General features: G+C 46.7%; 1 protein-coding gene across 1 annotated transcript in view; it reads left to right on the top strand.

Annotated features, from left to right (window-relative positions):
• LOC126482223 (atrial natriuretic peptide receptor 1) overlaps positions 1 to 18,263 on the top strand; it is a 1,286,869-nt gene that overhangs the window by 655,497 nt on the left and 613,109 nt on the right. Inside the window, exons 8-9 of the mRNA XM_050106202.1 lie at positions 7,367 to 7,502; positions 16,098 to 16,334. Of these exons, the coding sequence (XP_049962159.1) occupies positions 7,367 to 7,502; positions 16,098 to 16,334 (373 nt within the window). The remainder of the gene's footprint in view (positions 1 to 7,366; positions 7,503 to 16,097; positions 16,335 to 18,263) is intronic.

The following is an 18,263-nucleotide window of genomic DNA, read 5'->3' as shown; positions in this document are numbered from 1 at the left end:
AAATCAAGTAGGTCTGTTTCCACATCGTTCGTTTGTTTTCCTGGTGTTGATCTGAAGCTGATGTTAAAAACTCGTATTCGGGGATGACCTCAGGATTAAACGTGATGATTCCCGTGCTTCTGAACCCCGATATTGCATTCTCTGTCGTAGCTGCTTGAACCCATGCCTGTGTAAGCAGTCCTCCGAACACTAGTCTGGAAATTTTTCTATTTGGATTCATTTTAATGTACGAATTGTAAGCATTGTGATAATAGGATTTGAGAGCTTTAAAAAATGCACTGTCTAGCGGCTGCAGATAGTGTGTGGTGTGGCTGGGTAGACAGAGCAAAATTATGTTTTTCTTCTTCTGCAAACTCTGTTGTATCCACGATGCTGCAATGAGAGCTATGTCCATCGAAAAGCACGACTGTTTCCTCAGGCGTCCTCGGTGCAAAATGGTTCCTTAGCCACAGAAGAAAAATATCAGTTGTTACGTTCTCCGACTTTCGTGACATGAAAATCGTGGAACCCGGCGGCATACCGTCCTTGTACTCGGTCATTTCATTTTTTCCCTTCAAAACACAAGCTGGACAGTCGGCTCTCAGCCGTGGCAGCGTGCGGACGGCCCCGCGCGCCGGCCAGTGCTCCGCTGCAGGCGTTGTTTACTTCCGCGTCGTAGCTTTCAGGCTTGCGTCCGTCCACTGTGAACAACATGTCGAGCGCTTACCGCCGTGCGACCCTTAAAGTTTCCTTCCCAGCTGAACATGCGCGACCTCGTGCACATGAAGTTGAAACGTTCATACGTGAAGAAGTTCGTTTAGATCCTAACCACGTTATCGGAATCCATTTTTCGATCACGAGTAGTGTCTTTCATATTAAAATGACAAACGCCGAGGTGTGTGAAGATGTTATTCGCCGCCATGCCAATGGACTTAAGTTCAAATACTCTGATGGTCACGTCGGAGCTGTAACACTTGAACTCGCAGAGTACGGTCAACGCACGATTAGGGTGTTTGAACTACCTTTTGAAGTGCCGAAGGACGAAGTTGTCTCTGCGTTACAACCATACGGTAACGTCATCGGTTACGTAGAGGAAAAATGGGAAACTTTCACGACCTACCATGTCCTTAATGGTGTGCGTCAGGTCAAAATTGAACTGAAAAAACATATTCCATCATACCTGACCATTGGCGGGGTGCGAGCTATTGTCATGTACGACGGCCAACCCCGAACATGTGCGGGTTGTGGACAAGAAGGCCACGTCAGATCCGCCTGCATGCGATGCCGCCTGATCCAGACGCCGGTCGGCGAGGAAGCGTCCCCAGCGGTGATGACTCAGATCCCTGTCACATACGCCAAGGTTGCCCAGGGAGGTAACATGTCTACACAGAGTCTTCCTGCTCCGTTGACGTCGTCTGATCAGGTAGATGCAACCGCTCCTGAGATTCCTTCTGAGGTGCCCCAGACGCCAGATCCTAACCTGCCGAATCATCGCAGCACTGTGACTGAAAATGCTACTGAGATGGACGTTGATCCGGGAGTGGTACCTACTTCTGCTTTCCTTCAGACTGGTCCAGAGTCAGACGAAAGCCACCCGCCATCGGACTCTGAACGACTTGTTCGAAAACAAGTGTCGACACGAAAGAGAAAGAAACGTAGCCGTACACCCCCTGATGAATCCATTCTACGGATGTATACCGGGGATGCAGACCCGAAGATGGACGACAAACCGATCTTTGATGACCGAAAGGCTGATGCGACAGACCCGCCACAGGCGACCACTGGCAACGAACGCCCCTCATTACTGACGCCGTCGCCCCCACAGGTCGACGTTGAAGAGAGCCTATCCGATGAGACGAAAACTACGTCTCCTCTCCACGTGGATGACGTGCACAGCCGATGCCCTACCGCAGTATCAGTCTCCTGGGCAGACGACGTGGAGATCGAAGGGACTGGGGTGGATGCTGCTGATGATGGGGCACCCCCATCGGTTGCGCCCGCGCCCGCAAACTCTCCACAATAGCAGCCTCTTCAGCGGACCGGCAAGATCGACGACCTCTCGCTCCTGAAGAAGAAGCCCCGCCTGTGCCTGTGGGACTCCAACACCAGCATTATCGTGTCGCAACGATTAACCTCGCGACCATTCGTGCGCCCCACAAACTAGCGCTGCTCCGCGATATGATTTATGATGCGGACATAGATATTGCGCTTTTTCAGGAAGTGCATGTCGCCGATTTTTCACCACCACATGGCTTCACGGTGCATCTTTCTGCCGCTTCGGACACCGGTAGTGGTGTTGCCATCATCTTACGCGAAGGTCTTCCTGCCGAAGATGTCCTATACCTCCCCAGCGGCAGAGGTATGGCCCTTACTCTCTTTGGTGTACGCATCATCAATATTTATGCGCCGTCGGGCTCCAGCTACCGTCGTGAACGCAATGCCTTCTTCGCGAATGAAGTCACACCCCTTTTTATGAGACCACACGATGACTGGATCATGGGTGGAGACTTCAACTGCACCCAGCGACCTCAGGATCAATTGCCGCGTCACTCACCATGCGCAGCTCTGGAAACAGTCGTCACGCGGCTACAACTTGTCGACACGTGGAGACATGTTCACGGTGATCTTTTGGGCTTTACGTACCACACTGCGCACTCCTCTAGCCGACTGGATCGCATCTACATCTCGCGATCCCTAATTCAACTCACTCGACAGGCTGAAATCTGGCCTGTTGCTTTCTCAGACCATGAGGCTTACTTCTGTGATGTTGTTCTCACAAGACAGGCAGTATGGCACGGACGTGGTTTATGGAAACTGAACACGGCACTTCTTAATTCACCTGACTGTCGACTTCTAATAGAAGACACTTGGATCACATGTAATAGACGCCGACCCACGTATCCGTCTACCATATCCTGGTGGATCCAGTGTGCAGAACCTGCTCTTCAAAAACTTTAATCCGGTATGGCAAAGATGTTGTCGCCTGGAGGAAGAGCACTATGGACTTTTACTACAGGATCCTACGAGAATGCTCCACGATACCAGCCTCCCCTGAGCGCCATACAAGGATGAACCAAGCTAAGGCCCAAATCTCCAATCTCATGCGACGGCACTTGGAAGGGGCGATAGTACGATCTCGTACTGCTGATCGCATGCCTCATGAACATCCATTGATGTACCATATCATCCAAGAACGACAAAATCGACGCCGAAAATTGACTCACGTCCTAACGGATCAAGAAGGGCGTCGCTACGTAACCCAATCTGCCATAGGGAATGTGCTTCACGCCCACTACCGGCAGCTCTACGCCGCAGTTCCACATTCCCCAGAGTTGATCGAGGAAGTCTCACAGCTCAACTTCGGTGGTATCCCAGGAGATGCGGCGATTGAATTGATGTCGGAGGTGACTGATGACGAAGTCCGCGATGCGATCTGGGCAGGAACCATCAATCGCTCCCCGGGCCCCGACGGTCTTCCCCTCGAATTTTATCGCACCTTCCGTGATTTTTTAGAGTCCGCATTCACCTCCATCTGTCGGGAACTGATGTCTCCGGAAGTACCTGTGCCGGACGCTTTCATGGAAGGAATTGTTATTCCTGTACATAAACCGCACGGTGGCAACAATATCAGTGATTATCGGCCCCTCACCCTCCTTAACAGTGATATGAAAATCTTCACTCGCCTTTTGGCAGCACGACTTAAAAACGTTGCCCGATATGTTGTGTCGCCAGACCAAGCATCTTAGGGAGGCGACAACAATATTCGCACGGCTTTATGCCGCTACAGGGATATGATCGCCGTTACCCAGGCACAACGCCTCTCTGGGGCACTTGCGTCTTTGGACTTCAGTCAAGCTTTTGATAGGGTTGACCATTCGTTCCTTACGGCCGTTCTCCACCATATGGGTTTCCCGGTCGCCGTTATCACGGTAGTGATGCGCCTTCTGCGGGGTGCCTCTTCCAGGATTATGTACAATGGCAGACTCACTCCTGCGATAAAAATCGGTCGATCCGTACGTCAAGGTTGCCCTCTATCAGCGAATTTGTACGCCTTTTCCTTGGAATCCTTGCTGTGTGGACTCAGACAACGTTTGGTAGGGTTGTCCATAGATCGCTACCGATTCTGTTGCACGGCCTATGCTGACGATGTCGTCATCTGTTTACGTAATGCCGACGAAGTTCGAGCTGTTTTGACGTGGGTAGCTACTTATGGTGAGGCGTCGGGTAGCTCTTTAAACGTACGTAAGTCACAAGTTGTGTTCATTGGCACGGGACTTCCCGTGGAGTGCGTTACACCTCTCACCACCGTTGATACCATCCGTTGTTTGGGAATAGATTTTTCATCTGATCTCCAGCGTTCAGCCACCATCAACTGCCGACGCCTCCTTTTAATGATCAGAGCAGGTCTTATGGACCATCGCCTTCGATCCCTAGATATTCTCCAACGAGCTCGATATGTCAATACATATATCGCATCCCGAGTTCCCCATGTAGCGCAAGTTCTACCTTTCCCGCTTACTGTGGCACGTCGCATGTTGGCAGCGATGGCATCTTTCGTCAGCTCTGGGATGTTGTTCAAAGTTAACTATGCGACCCTTACTCTTCCCCGTGAACGAGGTGGGATAGGTCTGTTTCACGTGCCAGATAGAGCTCGCGCCCTATTTGTCAGCTCCCAGATGACGGTATGGGCACGTTGCCCAACGAGCCTCACTGGTCTCCTCCTGTCGGCATACTCGCCGGTCTCACTGTCAGCCCCAGTGATGATCTCGGATGTTCCGGCCCAGTTCCATTATATACGGTACTTCTTTCTGGAACTCAGTTATCTACGCCTCACCTTACCAAGACAGCTTTTACTCAAGACAAAGGCAGTATACAATGTCTGTCCTCCAATTAGGTCGTCCACCCAACCCGATTGAACTAAAGTTCCCACAGGTTGACTGGCGTCATGTATGGCGCGCGGTGTTCGCCTGTTACCTTGACACGAATGTTCAATCTGTCTGGTACATAACTGTCAATGGTAAGCAAATCAACCAATTTCGCCTTCATCGTATCCACCTCGCCCAATCACCTCTATGCTCCACGTGTGGAGTGCCAGACAATGATGAACATCGGTTTGTTTGCGGACCGGCGGCGGAGGTTTGGCACTTGGTTCGACGTATTGTGGCTTTTCTAACGCGGGACATTCCGGATCGGATTACTCCCCTTTCATTATTATTTCCGGAACGTGACTATTTTCCTCGGACAAAGACCAATGCTGTGAATTGGATTCGCGGACATGCCATTCACTACTTATTTGGACAAACTGTAGACTCTGTACTCGATTTTTGGACATACCTCAATGATCGTCATTATGTCGTTGTCCGTCACCCAAAATACAGACAATTTTTCTCGAACTTCCTTGGGAGTGCTTTCCACGAGCCACCTCGCAGCTGGAATGTGTTAAGCCAAGAGAGGAGAAGGTTTCCTGTTTGAACCAATGAACATTTCTGAACAATTGAACGGAACACATCAATTTCGAGAAGACGTGACTCAACATATTACCAGCGGGGCGCAGAAGGCCTCTGATCAATTACACAAAAAAAAAAAAAAAAATAAAATAAAATAAAATAAATAAATAAATATAAAACAAAAAAAATTAAAATAAAATTCAGAAAAAGGAAGATTTTGTTTTGTTTCTAAGGATAGCCCTAACCTTGATTTCCCATATTTCCCCTGGTATATAGGCAGCTCTCTGGGGTAGGTTTAGTCAGGAGCCAACGCCTGAAGTGGCCAGATTTTTTTTTTTTTGTTATAGGATGAAAAGTGGCGGTGGCACTTGTTTTTTTTTTAGTTAAAAAAAGGGGGGTAGGAAAAAAAAACAAAAAAAACTGGCAAGCGTCGTAAAAAAAAGAAAAAAATAAAAAAAAGAAAAGAAAAAAAAAGAAAAAAAAGTGGCCGTGCGGTTAAAGGCGCTGCAGTCTGGAACCGCAAGACCGCCACGGTCGCAGGTTCGAATCCTGCCTCGGGCATGGATGTTTGTGATGTCCTTAGGTTAGTTAGATTTAACTAGTTCTAAGTTCTAGGGGACTAATGACCTCAGCAGTTGAGTCCCATAGTGCTCAGAGTCATTTGAACCATTTTTTTGAGGTTATGCTCTACCAAGATGTTCTGCAGCAATGAAAAATAGTCTGAAACGTTTTTCGTGTTTAAACCCCTTGACCGTGCTTGTGAAACACCTTCCGATTTGCGGATTGAGAGTTCCGGATTTCTTTTTAAGAATAAATGTAGCCAGTCCATTCCAGCAATTTCCTTTTCTCGGTTAAATTTGTGATGTTGGTTATATTTCTCAGCTAGTTTATATGCGATGGTACGTACTTCTGTCCTTGTCGGTGCAAATACCAAGTTTTGTAATTTTATGATATGTTTTATAAACTTTTTCTCACATTCTTGTGTTAGCACAGGCGGTCCACCCAAAAGTTTTTTCATAAAGCACCCGTTTGCTAATCGTCTCTTCAGCGTTGGCCATGGAACGTGAAACTCCTTTGAGGCTTTATTCAGGCTCATTCCATTTGGCACCGCTTTTACGGCATCGTTAAGTTGCTCCTCTGTCCAATCAGCACGGGTGGATCCTTTATGTCTTTTGTAAAATGTAGGCATCTTTGCTTGGAACAATGGCGGTAGTTGGAATATTTACTTTTTTAACCACTGGCAAACCAAACTGTATTCGCAAAAAATATATATGAAAAGTAATTTTTAAATTAACGATTGTACTGGAACGTCGGATAAAACAGAATGCTAACATTTAATGACTTGTCAAAAACCCTGGTTGGGATGTACCTAAATAAAAACTTTATGCTTTACACATAAGAAAAGTCCTTCATCGTATCACCCCTGCCCGAGTTCACCATTTCTCCCATTTGCTGTGGGTGAAACGGTGAATAACACGGCAAGAAGTTCAAAACACTAGACGCAACGATTTCTGGGTTATGTAGTACATAAGCAGTATAAGAAGGCAGAATATATCACTAAATACCTCGCGGACTACGCTACCTGAAGTAACATCTACAAATGCATGCAACATATACAAATTATTTAGCACCGAAAACAGGTTTGTGCAAAGTACTTACGTTTTTTAAAACGGAGCTTGTTTTCAACACGTGCACACTGCACAGACGATCAGAGACTGTTGGCATGCAGACATACAGTGACATCTATTTAAGCAGTAAAGAATTAAATCAATTCACATTTCACCCGATTCACCATATCACCGTGACTTACTCTAATCTGCAGGTTTTATAATCCTCACCCAGACAGTCTGGAGCTAGCCGTATATCTCATATTTACTATTTGTTGCCTCTGATTTATACTGCGCATTCATGGTAAAACAGTGGTGAGCTGCTGTCGGCAGGTGAACTTCTTCATCGGCGCTTTCTACGACGGCGTGCTGCTGCTGGGCATGGCGCTCAACGAGACACTGTCTGAGGGTGGTGACATCTGGGACGGCCGGGCCATCACCAGCCGGATGTGGAACCGCCAGTTCACCGGTATGTCGCGCACAGCGCAGTTCCGCTGACTTCGTAGCTAGCAGGTTGCCTGAGTTTCATTGTCCTCCAGAATACAGCTTAAAATGATATGGACGTACACCTCTCACAAATAAAACACACGACTCTGGAGTACATTTTTCAATAGAAACGTAACACTGCAGCGTTGACGCCTTTAGTTATACTAATAATGTCTAGTTTGTGCCCAGTTTGCACCGACTTTGACTCCAGTATCTCTGGAGCGACAATGCCGATGACGTGGTCGATTCGGGCATGGAGGACTTGAAGGAGAAGGACTTTAGCAATCCAAACATCATTCTTTATTTATCTCCTGGAGAACATAGCACAAGACTTGATTTACGGAGAAAGTGGTGGTCACTGTACGAGTCTACCTGATATCCATTATCCGTCCTGCAACAGTGTCAACAGGATTTTGTCTTTCACGTGCCCAGTGTGGTTGGTCACCGATTTTCTGAAACCATGCAGGCGCTTATAAAAGTGCAAGCTGTGGAAAGAAGTATTCGATAATTATGTCCAGCTACAATTATACATTGAGGGAATCTTACCGACTGTTGTTTTAGACAAGCGGGGATTGGGGGGCGGGGGGGGGGGGGGGGGGGGAGTTGGGGGCGACGACGTGGTCTCTATTTCCAAATCTAAGTTTTCCGTGGTTTCCTCAAATCGCTTAAGACAAATGAATGGATGATCCTTCTGCAGCCTCAGCTTGTTCTCCGTCACTAATTGCCTTGCCATCGACGGGATTTTAAAATCTTATTTCTCTTCAATTTTCTTCAATTCTCTTCCATTCAACCCAATGCCTACGTCATCTATGAACGTTATCATTGGCACCTTCCCCATTTCATTTTTATTTTGAAATTTTCTTACATTTTCTTATTTCTTCTTTCAACAAACATGACTCTGATCTGGAAATGTGTCTTAGGTGAAGGTTTTGGTTTTGTTTTGTTTTTACTCCTTCATAATTGCCATCATGCACACTCAAAACTAGCAATGGAATTGCTTAGTAGTGAAAGGGCATTGTAAATGGCATTGATGAATAAAGAGAAAAATGACATCTTGGGTTGTCGGGTGTTCTGCCGGATATCAGCGTCGCACTTGCACGATATTTCGGTCACGTAGCTCGTGACCTTCATCAGGTGCGACCTGAGACTGCTCCTCGAGTGGATCTGGTCCAGTATTTATGCCTATGGCCTTCCCCCTCCACCAACGGCTGCAGGCGCTTCCTCTATGGTCCGCGCCCATTCCCTGCGACCTGCTGGAGCGATGCTGCTCTGTTTTCCGTCCGCTGCGGTTCTAGGTGTTCCCTCTGCGGTCCGCGCTCACCAAACGCGCTCCTGGGAGTTTCATCTACGGTCTGGGGTACCAAGCGTTCCCCCTGCGGTCCGCGCCCGCTCACCACGACCTGTTGGAGCGTTGCCGCTCCGTTTTTCGTCCGCTGCGACTCTGGATGTTCCCTCTGCGGTCCGCGCCCACCAGTCCCACTTCTGGGTGTTCCATCTTCGGTCTGGTGCGCCTGGCAGTCCGTCAGGGGCTCGTTTTCCATCTCCATGTCTCTGGTTCTTCTGTTTGTGTAGTGTTGCAGCTAGCCCCGTTGCTCCTTTAACAATTCCAGAGCCGGATCCCAGGCTCTGCTTAGCTGGTACCCTGTGTCACGGTTCATAAGATCGTCAGCCATTTTAATTTCTATCGATTCTCTTATAACACTGTCCCAAAATCTGGGTGTTTGTGCTAGAATCTTAGTATCCTCATACTTCATGGCATGATCTAGTTCTAGACAGTGTTCAGCAATGGCTGACTTAGTCACTTGTCTTGATCTAGTGTGCCTCTGATGTTCTTTGCACCTGATCTCCACAGTTCTTGTCGTCTGGCCAATGTAGGACATGCCACATTGACGAAGTATATTGTAAATCCTTGGTTTTCGTAACACCAGGTCGTCTTTGACACTCCCCAGCAGTCCCTCGATCTTGTTGGATGGACAGAAAACACACTTGATATTGTGTTTACAGAGGATCCTACTGATTCTGGCAGAAATACAGCCAGCATAGGGCAGATATGCCACCTTCTTTGCTTCATCTTGGTCTTCTTCAGGAAGGTGTGGTATAGTGGCTGGTTGGAGTGCCCTCTCAATTTGTCTGTCCGTGTATCCATTCTTGGAGAAAACTGTTTTGAGACGTTCTATCTCTGTAGGTAGATTCTCTTGGTCTGACGGGGCACATGCTCTGTGGACCAAAGTCTTCAGAACCCCATTCTTCTGTGCAGGGTGGTGACAGCTGCTGGCCTGCAGATACAAATCAGTGTGTGTTGGTTTCGGTACACACTGTGACCAATTGATCCATCTGCTTTCCTCTGGACTAGTACATCCAGAAATGGTAGCTGGCCATTCTTCTCCATTTCCATGGTGAACTTGATATTAGGATGGCATGAGTTAAGATGTTCAAGAAACTCATTGAGCCTGTCCATCCCATGTGGCCAGATAACGAAGGTGTCATCCACATACCTAAAGAAGCATCCACATATTTCCTGTACAGAAACCAATATTACGAGCAAACTGACGGTGTAGCTATGGGCAGCCAACTGTCCCCTGTGGTTGCCAACATGTTTATGGAGAGGGCAATGGAGACAGCCACATTTAAACCCACATGCTTCTTTAGGTATGTGGACGACACCTTCATGATCTGGCCACATGGGATGGACAGGCTCAATGAGCTTCTTGATTATAGCACAAACACCCAGATTTTGGGACAGTGTTATAAGAGAATCGATAGAAATTAAAATGGCTGACGATCTTATGAACTGTGACACAGGGTACCAGCTAAGCAGAGCCAGGGATCCGGCTCTGGAATTGTTAAAGGAGCAATGGGGCCAGCTGCAACACTACACAAACGGAAGAACCAGAGACATGGAGATGGAAAACGAGCCCCTGACGGACTGCCAGGCGCACCAGACCGAAGATGGAACACCCAGAAGTGGGACTGGTGGGCGTGGACCGCAGAGGGAACAGCCTGAGCCGCAGCGGACGAAAAACGGAGCGGCAACGCTTCAACAGGTCGTGGTGAGCGGGCGCGGACCGCAGGGGGAACGCTTGGTACCCCAGACCGTAGATGAAACCCCCAGGAGCGGGTTTGATGGGCGCGGACCGCAGAGGGAACACCTAGAACCGCAGCGGACGGAAAACAGAGCAGCAACGCTCCAGCAGGTCGCAGGGAATGGGCGCGGGCCACAGAGGAAGTGCCTGCAGCCGTTGGTGGAGGGGGAAGGCCATAGGCATAAATACTGGACCAGGTCCACTCGAGGAGCAGTCTCAGGTCGCACCTGATGAAGGTCACGAGCTACGTGACCGAAATATCGTGCAAGTACGACGCTGATATCCGGCAGTACACCCGACAACCCGAGATGTCATTGGTCGCTGGGAAAGCCTGAAGAGTTACAAAGAGAAAAATGAATTGAACAGCGTGCCAGAAGGTATTTCACAACAGGCTGTGAAGGGCGTATGAAGTTCATTAGCAGAACACAGATAAGTTTAGCGGAGAGTGAAGATCCCACATACATATACGTAGCTTAACTGTTCAGGCATCGGACAAATTTAGATACCAGGCAGTGTGGTTCAACATAGGACTTAAATGTAAACGAGGTAAAGATGATTTTTCAACCTGACGAATGTGCTGATCATATTTCAAGATCTTTAAAACCGTAATTTAACAAATTGTAATTTATGCCATTGAAAACTAAGGGGAGTGAAAGAAACAAAGAAACAAAGAATCGTTTTAGGGATTTAGGATACCTGAAAAGGACCGGATGGGTGAAGAAGGAAAATGCAGTCCCTCAGCAGTCCTGTTGTACATTAGTGCATCTAAAATATCCTGTGCCCTGAGGCAACTTCGAATGAAAATGACAACCAACACGAAAATTTTCTGTGACGAGTGTCGTACACCAAAGCTTTAGATTTGTTTGCTTACTGGCAGGATGAATTTGTGTCCAGTTTTTAGTGCAGGAATGGTGTTTTTTATAAACAGTACTCAGAAGAGACTCATACTTAAATTCAAAACAAATTATATGCTAACGTCATTAGATGCACAAACCATTAGATCACACCTTTTGAATAGCGGTACTGAAAAAGTGCATTATTCATAACACATAAAGAAAAGATTAGTAAATGCTAGCAGACATTATCCGGCTAATTCAGTAGTAGCAATTGGCAAAAAACACCGTCCAAACAGGCCTTGAATGTCCAACAGTACCGACTCGCCACCGCACCATCCTCAGCCCTTAGGTTTCACCAGATGGAGATACGGAGGGGCATGTGTTCAATTGGCCTCACAAAGGGCAGAGTGCACCCCACTTGCCAGCAGCACACGGCAGACCCGGATGGTGACAAATCCAAGTGCTAGCCAAGCCTGACAGCTCTTAACTTCGGCGATCTGACGGGAACCGGTGTTACCACAGTGACAAGGCTATTGGCAGTACCAATTCACAGTTATCAAGAAAGATTGGATGGTGAACCAGGTGAAGAGAGAGAAAGGTGGTGAGGAGAGAGAAGGGGAGAGATTAACAAGTCATAATTCAGTGAGAGCAGATTATTTTGACAGCTGCCTGAGTGTCAGCTTGCAGGATTTTGAGACTCGGCAAAGGCGATTCAGTCTTGCTACCATTGTCAAATTAAGAAGTGTGGTGTCACGATTTGCGAGTAACAAACCGAACTAAATAATTTGTCGTCCCATTACTTTCCCTGCTCTTCTAATGCTTCCGCACTCAACGGATACGTACACCAGCATGCCACTTAAACTGCGGGTGTGTGTCGCCTGCCTGATGAGTATAGTGACTGCAGAAGTGTGTGTTGTTTGCATGGAGTCCGACTAAACATTAAGGCTGACTGTCCTCTATGGGTCCTACTTAAAGACACCTATCTAAAGAGAAACAGTCGGCTAACGAAAATGAAACTACTTTTTGTGACTCTTGTAACAAATTCCGAAGAACCACTCTCTGATGTTAGATTACTAGTCCCTGGCGACTGTTTCCCTTCAGTTTCACTTTGTAGACAACTCAATGCAGGTGAAAGTGGAATCCTTCTCACAACTTGCTCAGTTTTAACTGAAATCGTCATCTTAGTGCTAGTTGGTAAGTTATTAATGACAAGAGTTGTTGAGACTCAAATAACAGGGAAAATACTACAATGCCTGAGGAACTTTATTACGATGTCGCCTCGGGAACTTCCACGAAATTAATATTCAAATTTAAGTATGTACTTTCTGATAACTTTTGATACATATTTTTAAAATAGTTTATTGCTTCTCTTTGCTTTTACGTAACTGTTGAATATAAACATAATATCTCCATCCCCTAAGCGAGTAGCATCACATAAAGTTGTGGTGGAAAACGATGTGGCCCAACAAGGAGACTGGATGAAGTCACTTGTAGGCAACATGTTAAAACAGTGTTTGATCTTGTCGGTCTATGATCACTGGATGGAGTGCTTTATCTTCAAAATCCATTATCTTGATCATCTTATACAACGTTACAGTGACAGAGTATGACTACCTACGGAGTGAACATAGCTTACTGCACATGTCGGTCACATCAAACCGAAATAGTTGGGTGACATTGGTAGGTCGCTGTTGTTCTCATTTTGCGCTATAACCGAAATTATAATATTATATGTGTTTTTCCCTCTTTACACATGTTTGTTTATTAGTGAGAGCAGTGGTGATGCTTTCTTGCCACTATAGATGCAAATCGAAATTTTGTTAAAGGAGGAAGATTTACTTTTCATTAGATCACGATGGTTTTGTTATAGATATCATACTAGTGAGATGTGCTTTGTGTGTTAATTAATTTCGAGACAAAGTATGATAAATCCATAAAAATGGAGGACTAATTTATGTGTCTGTACGTTCATGTATTTATGAGACAAGTGCTAGGCACATTCAGCAGTTCTGGTATGTGCTGGCAGTGAATCTATTGAAAGTACATACATTTCGAGCAATGTTCATTTGCAGATAAGATTTATATGTGACTGTCTGAGTCATATCCTGCGTATTACTAAGTTTTAAAAGCCACTCTGCTTATTTTCTAGTAGACACAAAGTTTCTATGACGTGGTGAATTATTTTTTAAGTGCGATTAATGTTTTCGTTTCCCTAACGATGAACAAAGATTACAGATGTTGTAAAGTAAGTAAAAGCGCAAGAATTTCATCCACAAAAGATTTCAAAGTGTGATAAATTGCTAATCTGCTGCATGACACTGGTCGAAAGTCGATGCTTCTCAAGACAGTTTTGTATACCGTACTAGGAGCCGATGCACGGTAATACGATGAAGTGCAGTGCGAAACCTAACAACAGTGGTGATTGTCCCTATACCTTAAAGAATAGCGATATCTGAGCTGTGACCGTAGTCGCAAACAAGTAGAATATCTTTGCTTTTATCTCTTCAGCGTCTTACACGAAGTTCATTGCAGATATCGAACGCAAATTGTTTAGATGCCTATGAACTACAAGAACAAAATTAACGGGATGTGTAATGGAGATGTGTTTGTTCTAGAGATGTAATCAGCTCCAAAATCAGGAGGTTGTCTATGGGTGAATCTTACGCTGTAGCACACTCACATAAGGTTTGAAGTGAACGTACACTGACGAAAACGGTTCTGTTCTGCACATTTGATTGCTCTCATCGTAGGTACTCGTACTCTGTGGTTACGCTGTGTGCTATCGCCCTGAGGTCCACAAATACTTTGATGGTACCGTATTCTCCTTCAGGCTTCGTTCCATTACTGAATGCAGTGCCATAACTGCTCATCTAGTATCTTCAGTATCGATTTTTAAGCTCCACCTTCTGCAAAACACAATGGGTTTCTGTTTTCATTTATTCAAAGGTGCTTCGACACCTGTGTGGCTTTAGATTCCGTAAAAATATTATCGAATTTTTTTTCTTGATTTTCAATTTCAAGCACGAAAAGTATACACTGATCAGCCACACCATTATGACGAACGGTCTACTACCGATGTAAACCCGTCCAGGCTATAGCAGCGTCAATTGGCGAGGAATGACTGCTAGTCAGGCACACGCACGACACATGTAGTATCAGTGAGCGTGTCGATAGTGTTGTAGAATGTGGAAGGCGTTTGATGTGTGTGAGACTGACCGAGAGCTTGTGGTGGCCCAGAGGCTCGACACGAGAATTCGGAAAGTGCACGACTTGTCGGGCGTTCAGACAATGCTGTGGTTTCTTCAACGACCAGACGTCGTGGGGTTGGGAAGCCACCCCTCATTACAGATGTCGGATGTCGAAAGCTGGGCAGACTTGTAAAACAGGACAGGTGGCAAACTGTGGCAGAACTAACGTCAGACTTTAATGATGGGCAGAGTCAAAGTGTGTCTGAACATACAGTGTACCGAACACTACTAACGACGGGCCTCCGCATGTGTTAATTTTAACACAACAGCATCGGCAACTATAGCTGAAATGGGCATGTGACCATTTGCACTGGATGTTGGTGGAGTGGGAGAGCATTGGATGGTCTAATGAATGCCGATACCTTCTTCATCAAGCTGATGGGAGGGCACGGATCCGTCGTCTTCCAGGGCAACAGCTCCTTGACACCTCCACTGTGGGACGGAGAGAAGCTGGCGGCGTCTCCATTGTACTCTGGGAACATTCATGAGGGCATCCATGGGTCCAGTGGAGCCCGTTCAAGGCATCATGATGGCCAAACAGTAGTGTACACTGGTTCCAGATCACATACACCACTTCAGATCGGTCATATTTCCTGAAGGCAGTGGCATATTTCAGCAGGATAATGCGCCATGTCACAAGTCCAGTAGTGTGATGAAGTACTTCAAGGAAAACAGTTGCGAATTCCAGCTGATATGTTGGTCCCCCAACTCGCCAGATCTGAACGCAATCGAACACGTATGGGATGTGATTGAATGTGGCATTAGAGCTCATTACCCCCCCATCCTGGAATTTACGAGAATTAAGTGAGTTGGGTGTGCAGATTTGGCGGCACCTCCCTCCAGCGACCTACCAGTACCTCATTGCTTCTATGCGATGATGCATCGCCGCTGTTATCTGTGTCAATGTTGGACGTACCGAGTATTAGGCATGTGGTCATAATGTTCTGGCTGTTTTGATTGCTCACATGGAACTACATTAAACGAAAATATGTATCTTTTGAGGATGGCTTGTTCCTATGTCTTTGACAGCATGATAACTACTATGTAGTCAGAAGAATTAGCTTAAAGGTGATTACTTAGTTTTGAAATACTTTTCGAAACTAGTATTAATGTGTGTTCTGTACTTGAGTTTTCGGACCTGTTTGCACGTTTGTTCTGTTTTCTTTCTCTGTTGTCGTTGTACACAATATTTTCCACACCTTCATGCCCTGCACCTCAGCTGTTGTCACGCGTTTTTTCCACGAAATCGAGGTCTGTGAGAACACTTATGCCGCCACATGTCTGAAACGGCAAGTGCCTTGACGTACTGTGAAGCGAGAGCGGCCCGCCCCACCCGGCCTTGCACTGCGCCTCGAGCGCGCCGGCGAGCCCGTAGCGCGACTGCAGCCGCGGCGGCGTGTGACTGGCGCAGGCATCACGGGCAGCGTGCGCATCGACGACAACGGCGACCGCGACGCCGACTACGCGGTGCTCGACCTGGACCCCATCACGGGCCGCTTCGTGGTCGTGGCGCACTACTACGGCCGCGACCGCCAGTACACCGCCGTCGAGGGGCAGCGCATCCACTGGCCGGGCGGGCGCGAGGGCCCGCCCGCCGACGTGCCGCTCTGCGGCTTCCTCGGCAACCACCCGGACTGCGCCGACACCGGTACGTAGCTGTCGCTGGCGCCTCGCTGCAGCGTTCCTCTAAACTAAACAGCGAGCGGCGCTTGTTGTTGGTGAAGTGGCCATCCCTGGAACAACCCAACAACTGCAGTGCAGAATCAATTTTCTGTCATGCGGTAATTTAAGTAGAGTCCGATGCGTTTCTTCCTTTTTTTATTTACTTTTCTACATTCTGTAAACCGTTGACGCAAAATCCCCCATCTCCTTCAGCTCTTGGAATGCCTACAACTCACCTACATTTCTTGGTCTGCCCCAATAGCTGAGTGGTCAGCGTGACGGATTGCCGTCCTACGGGTCCAATTCGATTCCCGGCTGGGTCGGGGATTTTCTCCGCTCAGGGACTGGGTGTTGTGTTGTCTTCATCATCATATCATTCCCATCCGGCGCGCAGGTCGCCCAATGTGGCGTCGAATGTAATAAGACCTTCACCAAGGCGGCTGGACCTGCCCCGTTCGGAGACTCCCAGCCAATGACGCAAAACGCTTATTTCCATTACATCTCTTGTAACGCCCTACAGTTCCTCCATCCTTGAGGATCGTGACCTGCTCATGCGCCTCTTGTCATTAGGTCCCACCTTCGCTCCGCCTCCATGCACTCCATATCGTTTCCCTGCTGCGGAATTTCAATCGCCTTGCTGTCCCAGACACCGAATTCATCCCTGAGATCCACCACTCCTTCGAAATATAATGCTTACTAATCATTGCACACCAAATGAAGGCTTCAACCCACATTTTCGTCACCCAGCTAGCATCCCACTCCTATCATAGCATCCACATCACAACTACGAATTCCTTCCTGCAGACACACACCACTCTCTCTCTCTCTCTCTATCGAACATAGTCCCTAACAGCCCCTACATCAGAACTGACATTCCCTGAGATCTGAAACGCCCGCTAAACCCGCTGGGCAAAACAGGTAATAGGGCTGTGGAAAGGGCCAAGGGTTGAGGTCAGTTTCTTCTTCTAACTGTCATTAATTGTAATTTAGCAACTCTTTCATGGCTGAAGGCCTCCAACAAGAAATCTTAACAAGATAAAAATCCAATTGAGACAGCAATAAAATAATTCAAAAAGCAACATACTCAAAGTGCAATAGAAATGGCTGAGGACCACAATTAATTTCCAAAACTTTAGAATATCTTACCATAGACCTTTAAAGCCAGAAGGCCAACAATACATCTTCAAAAAATCAAAATTCAATTAAGATAGCAATAAAATAATTTTAAACCCGAAAGGTAACATATACACCATGCAACACAAATGGATGAAGGCCACAATTAAATGTCAAAATTTCGAAATATATTACCATAGACCTTTAAAGGCAGAAGGCCAGCATGTTTGACAATAATAAATCTTAAAAATCAACAAGATAAAAGTCCAATTAAGATAGCAGTAAAATAATTTAAAGAAACAACATACGCAAGGTGCAATACCAATGGCTGAGGGCGACAATCAAACTTCAAAATTTCAAAATATATTACCATAATCTTTAAAGGCAGAAGGCCACAGCGCGACTACTACGGTCGCAGGTTCGAATCCTGCCTCGGGCGTGGATGTGTGTGATGTCCATAGGTTAGTTAGGTTTAAGTAGTTCTAAGTTCTAGGGGGCTGATGACCACAGATGTTAAGTCCCATAGTGCTCAGAGCCATTTGATCCATTTTTGAGAAGGCCGCAGTGTTTAAGCTTGAAAGATAAATTTAAAAATTAATCTTGTAAAATTTTAACAAACAGACAATACCCACAAGCCTAAAATTTAAAGTAGCTGACAACAGATAATTAAACACCGGTGGCACTCAGAAGGCCTGCAGGGAGGTCGGTCTGCCCGCATTCACACAGGTGAGACAGGTGGTGTACCCAACTATATTTGATCCGTCGGAACCCAACCAGGGGGCAGCCATGGACTGACCGACAC

The sequence above is a fragment of the Schistocerca serialis genome, chromosome 5, assembly GCF_023864345.2.
Source record: "Schistocerca serialis cubense isolate TAMUIC-IGC-003099 chromosome 5, iqSchSeri2.2, whole genome shotgun sequence".
In the NCBI taxonomy this organism is placed as follows: Eukaryota; Metazoa; Arthropoda; class Insecta; order Orthoptera; family Acrididae; genus Schistocerca; species Schistocerca serialis.
The sequence above is the reverse complement of the archived record's forward strand: the minus strand, read 5'-3'. Positions and strand labels throughout refer to the sequence as shown.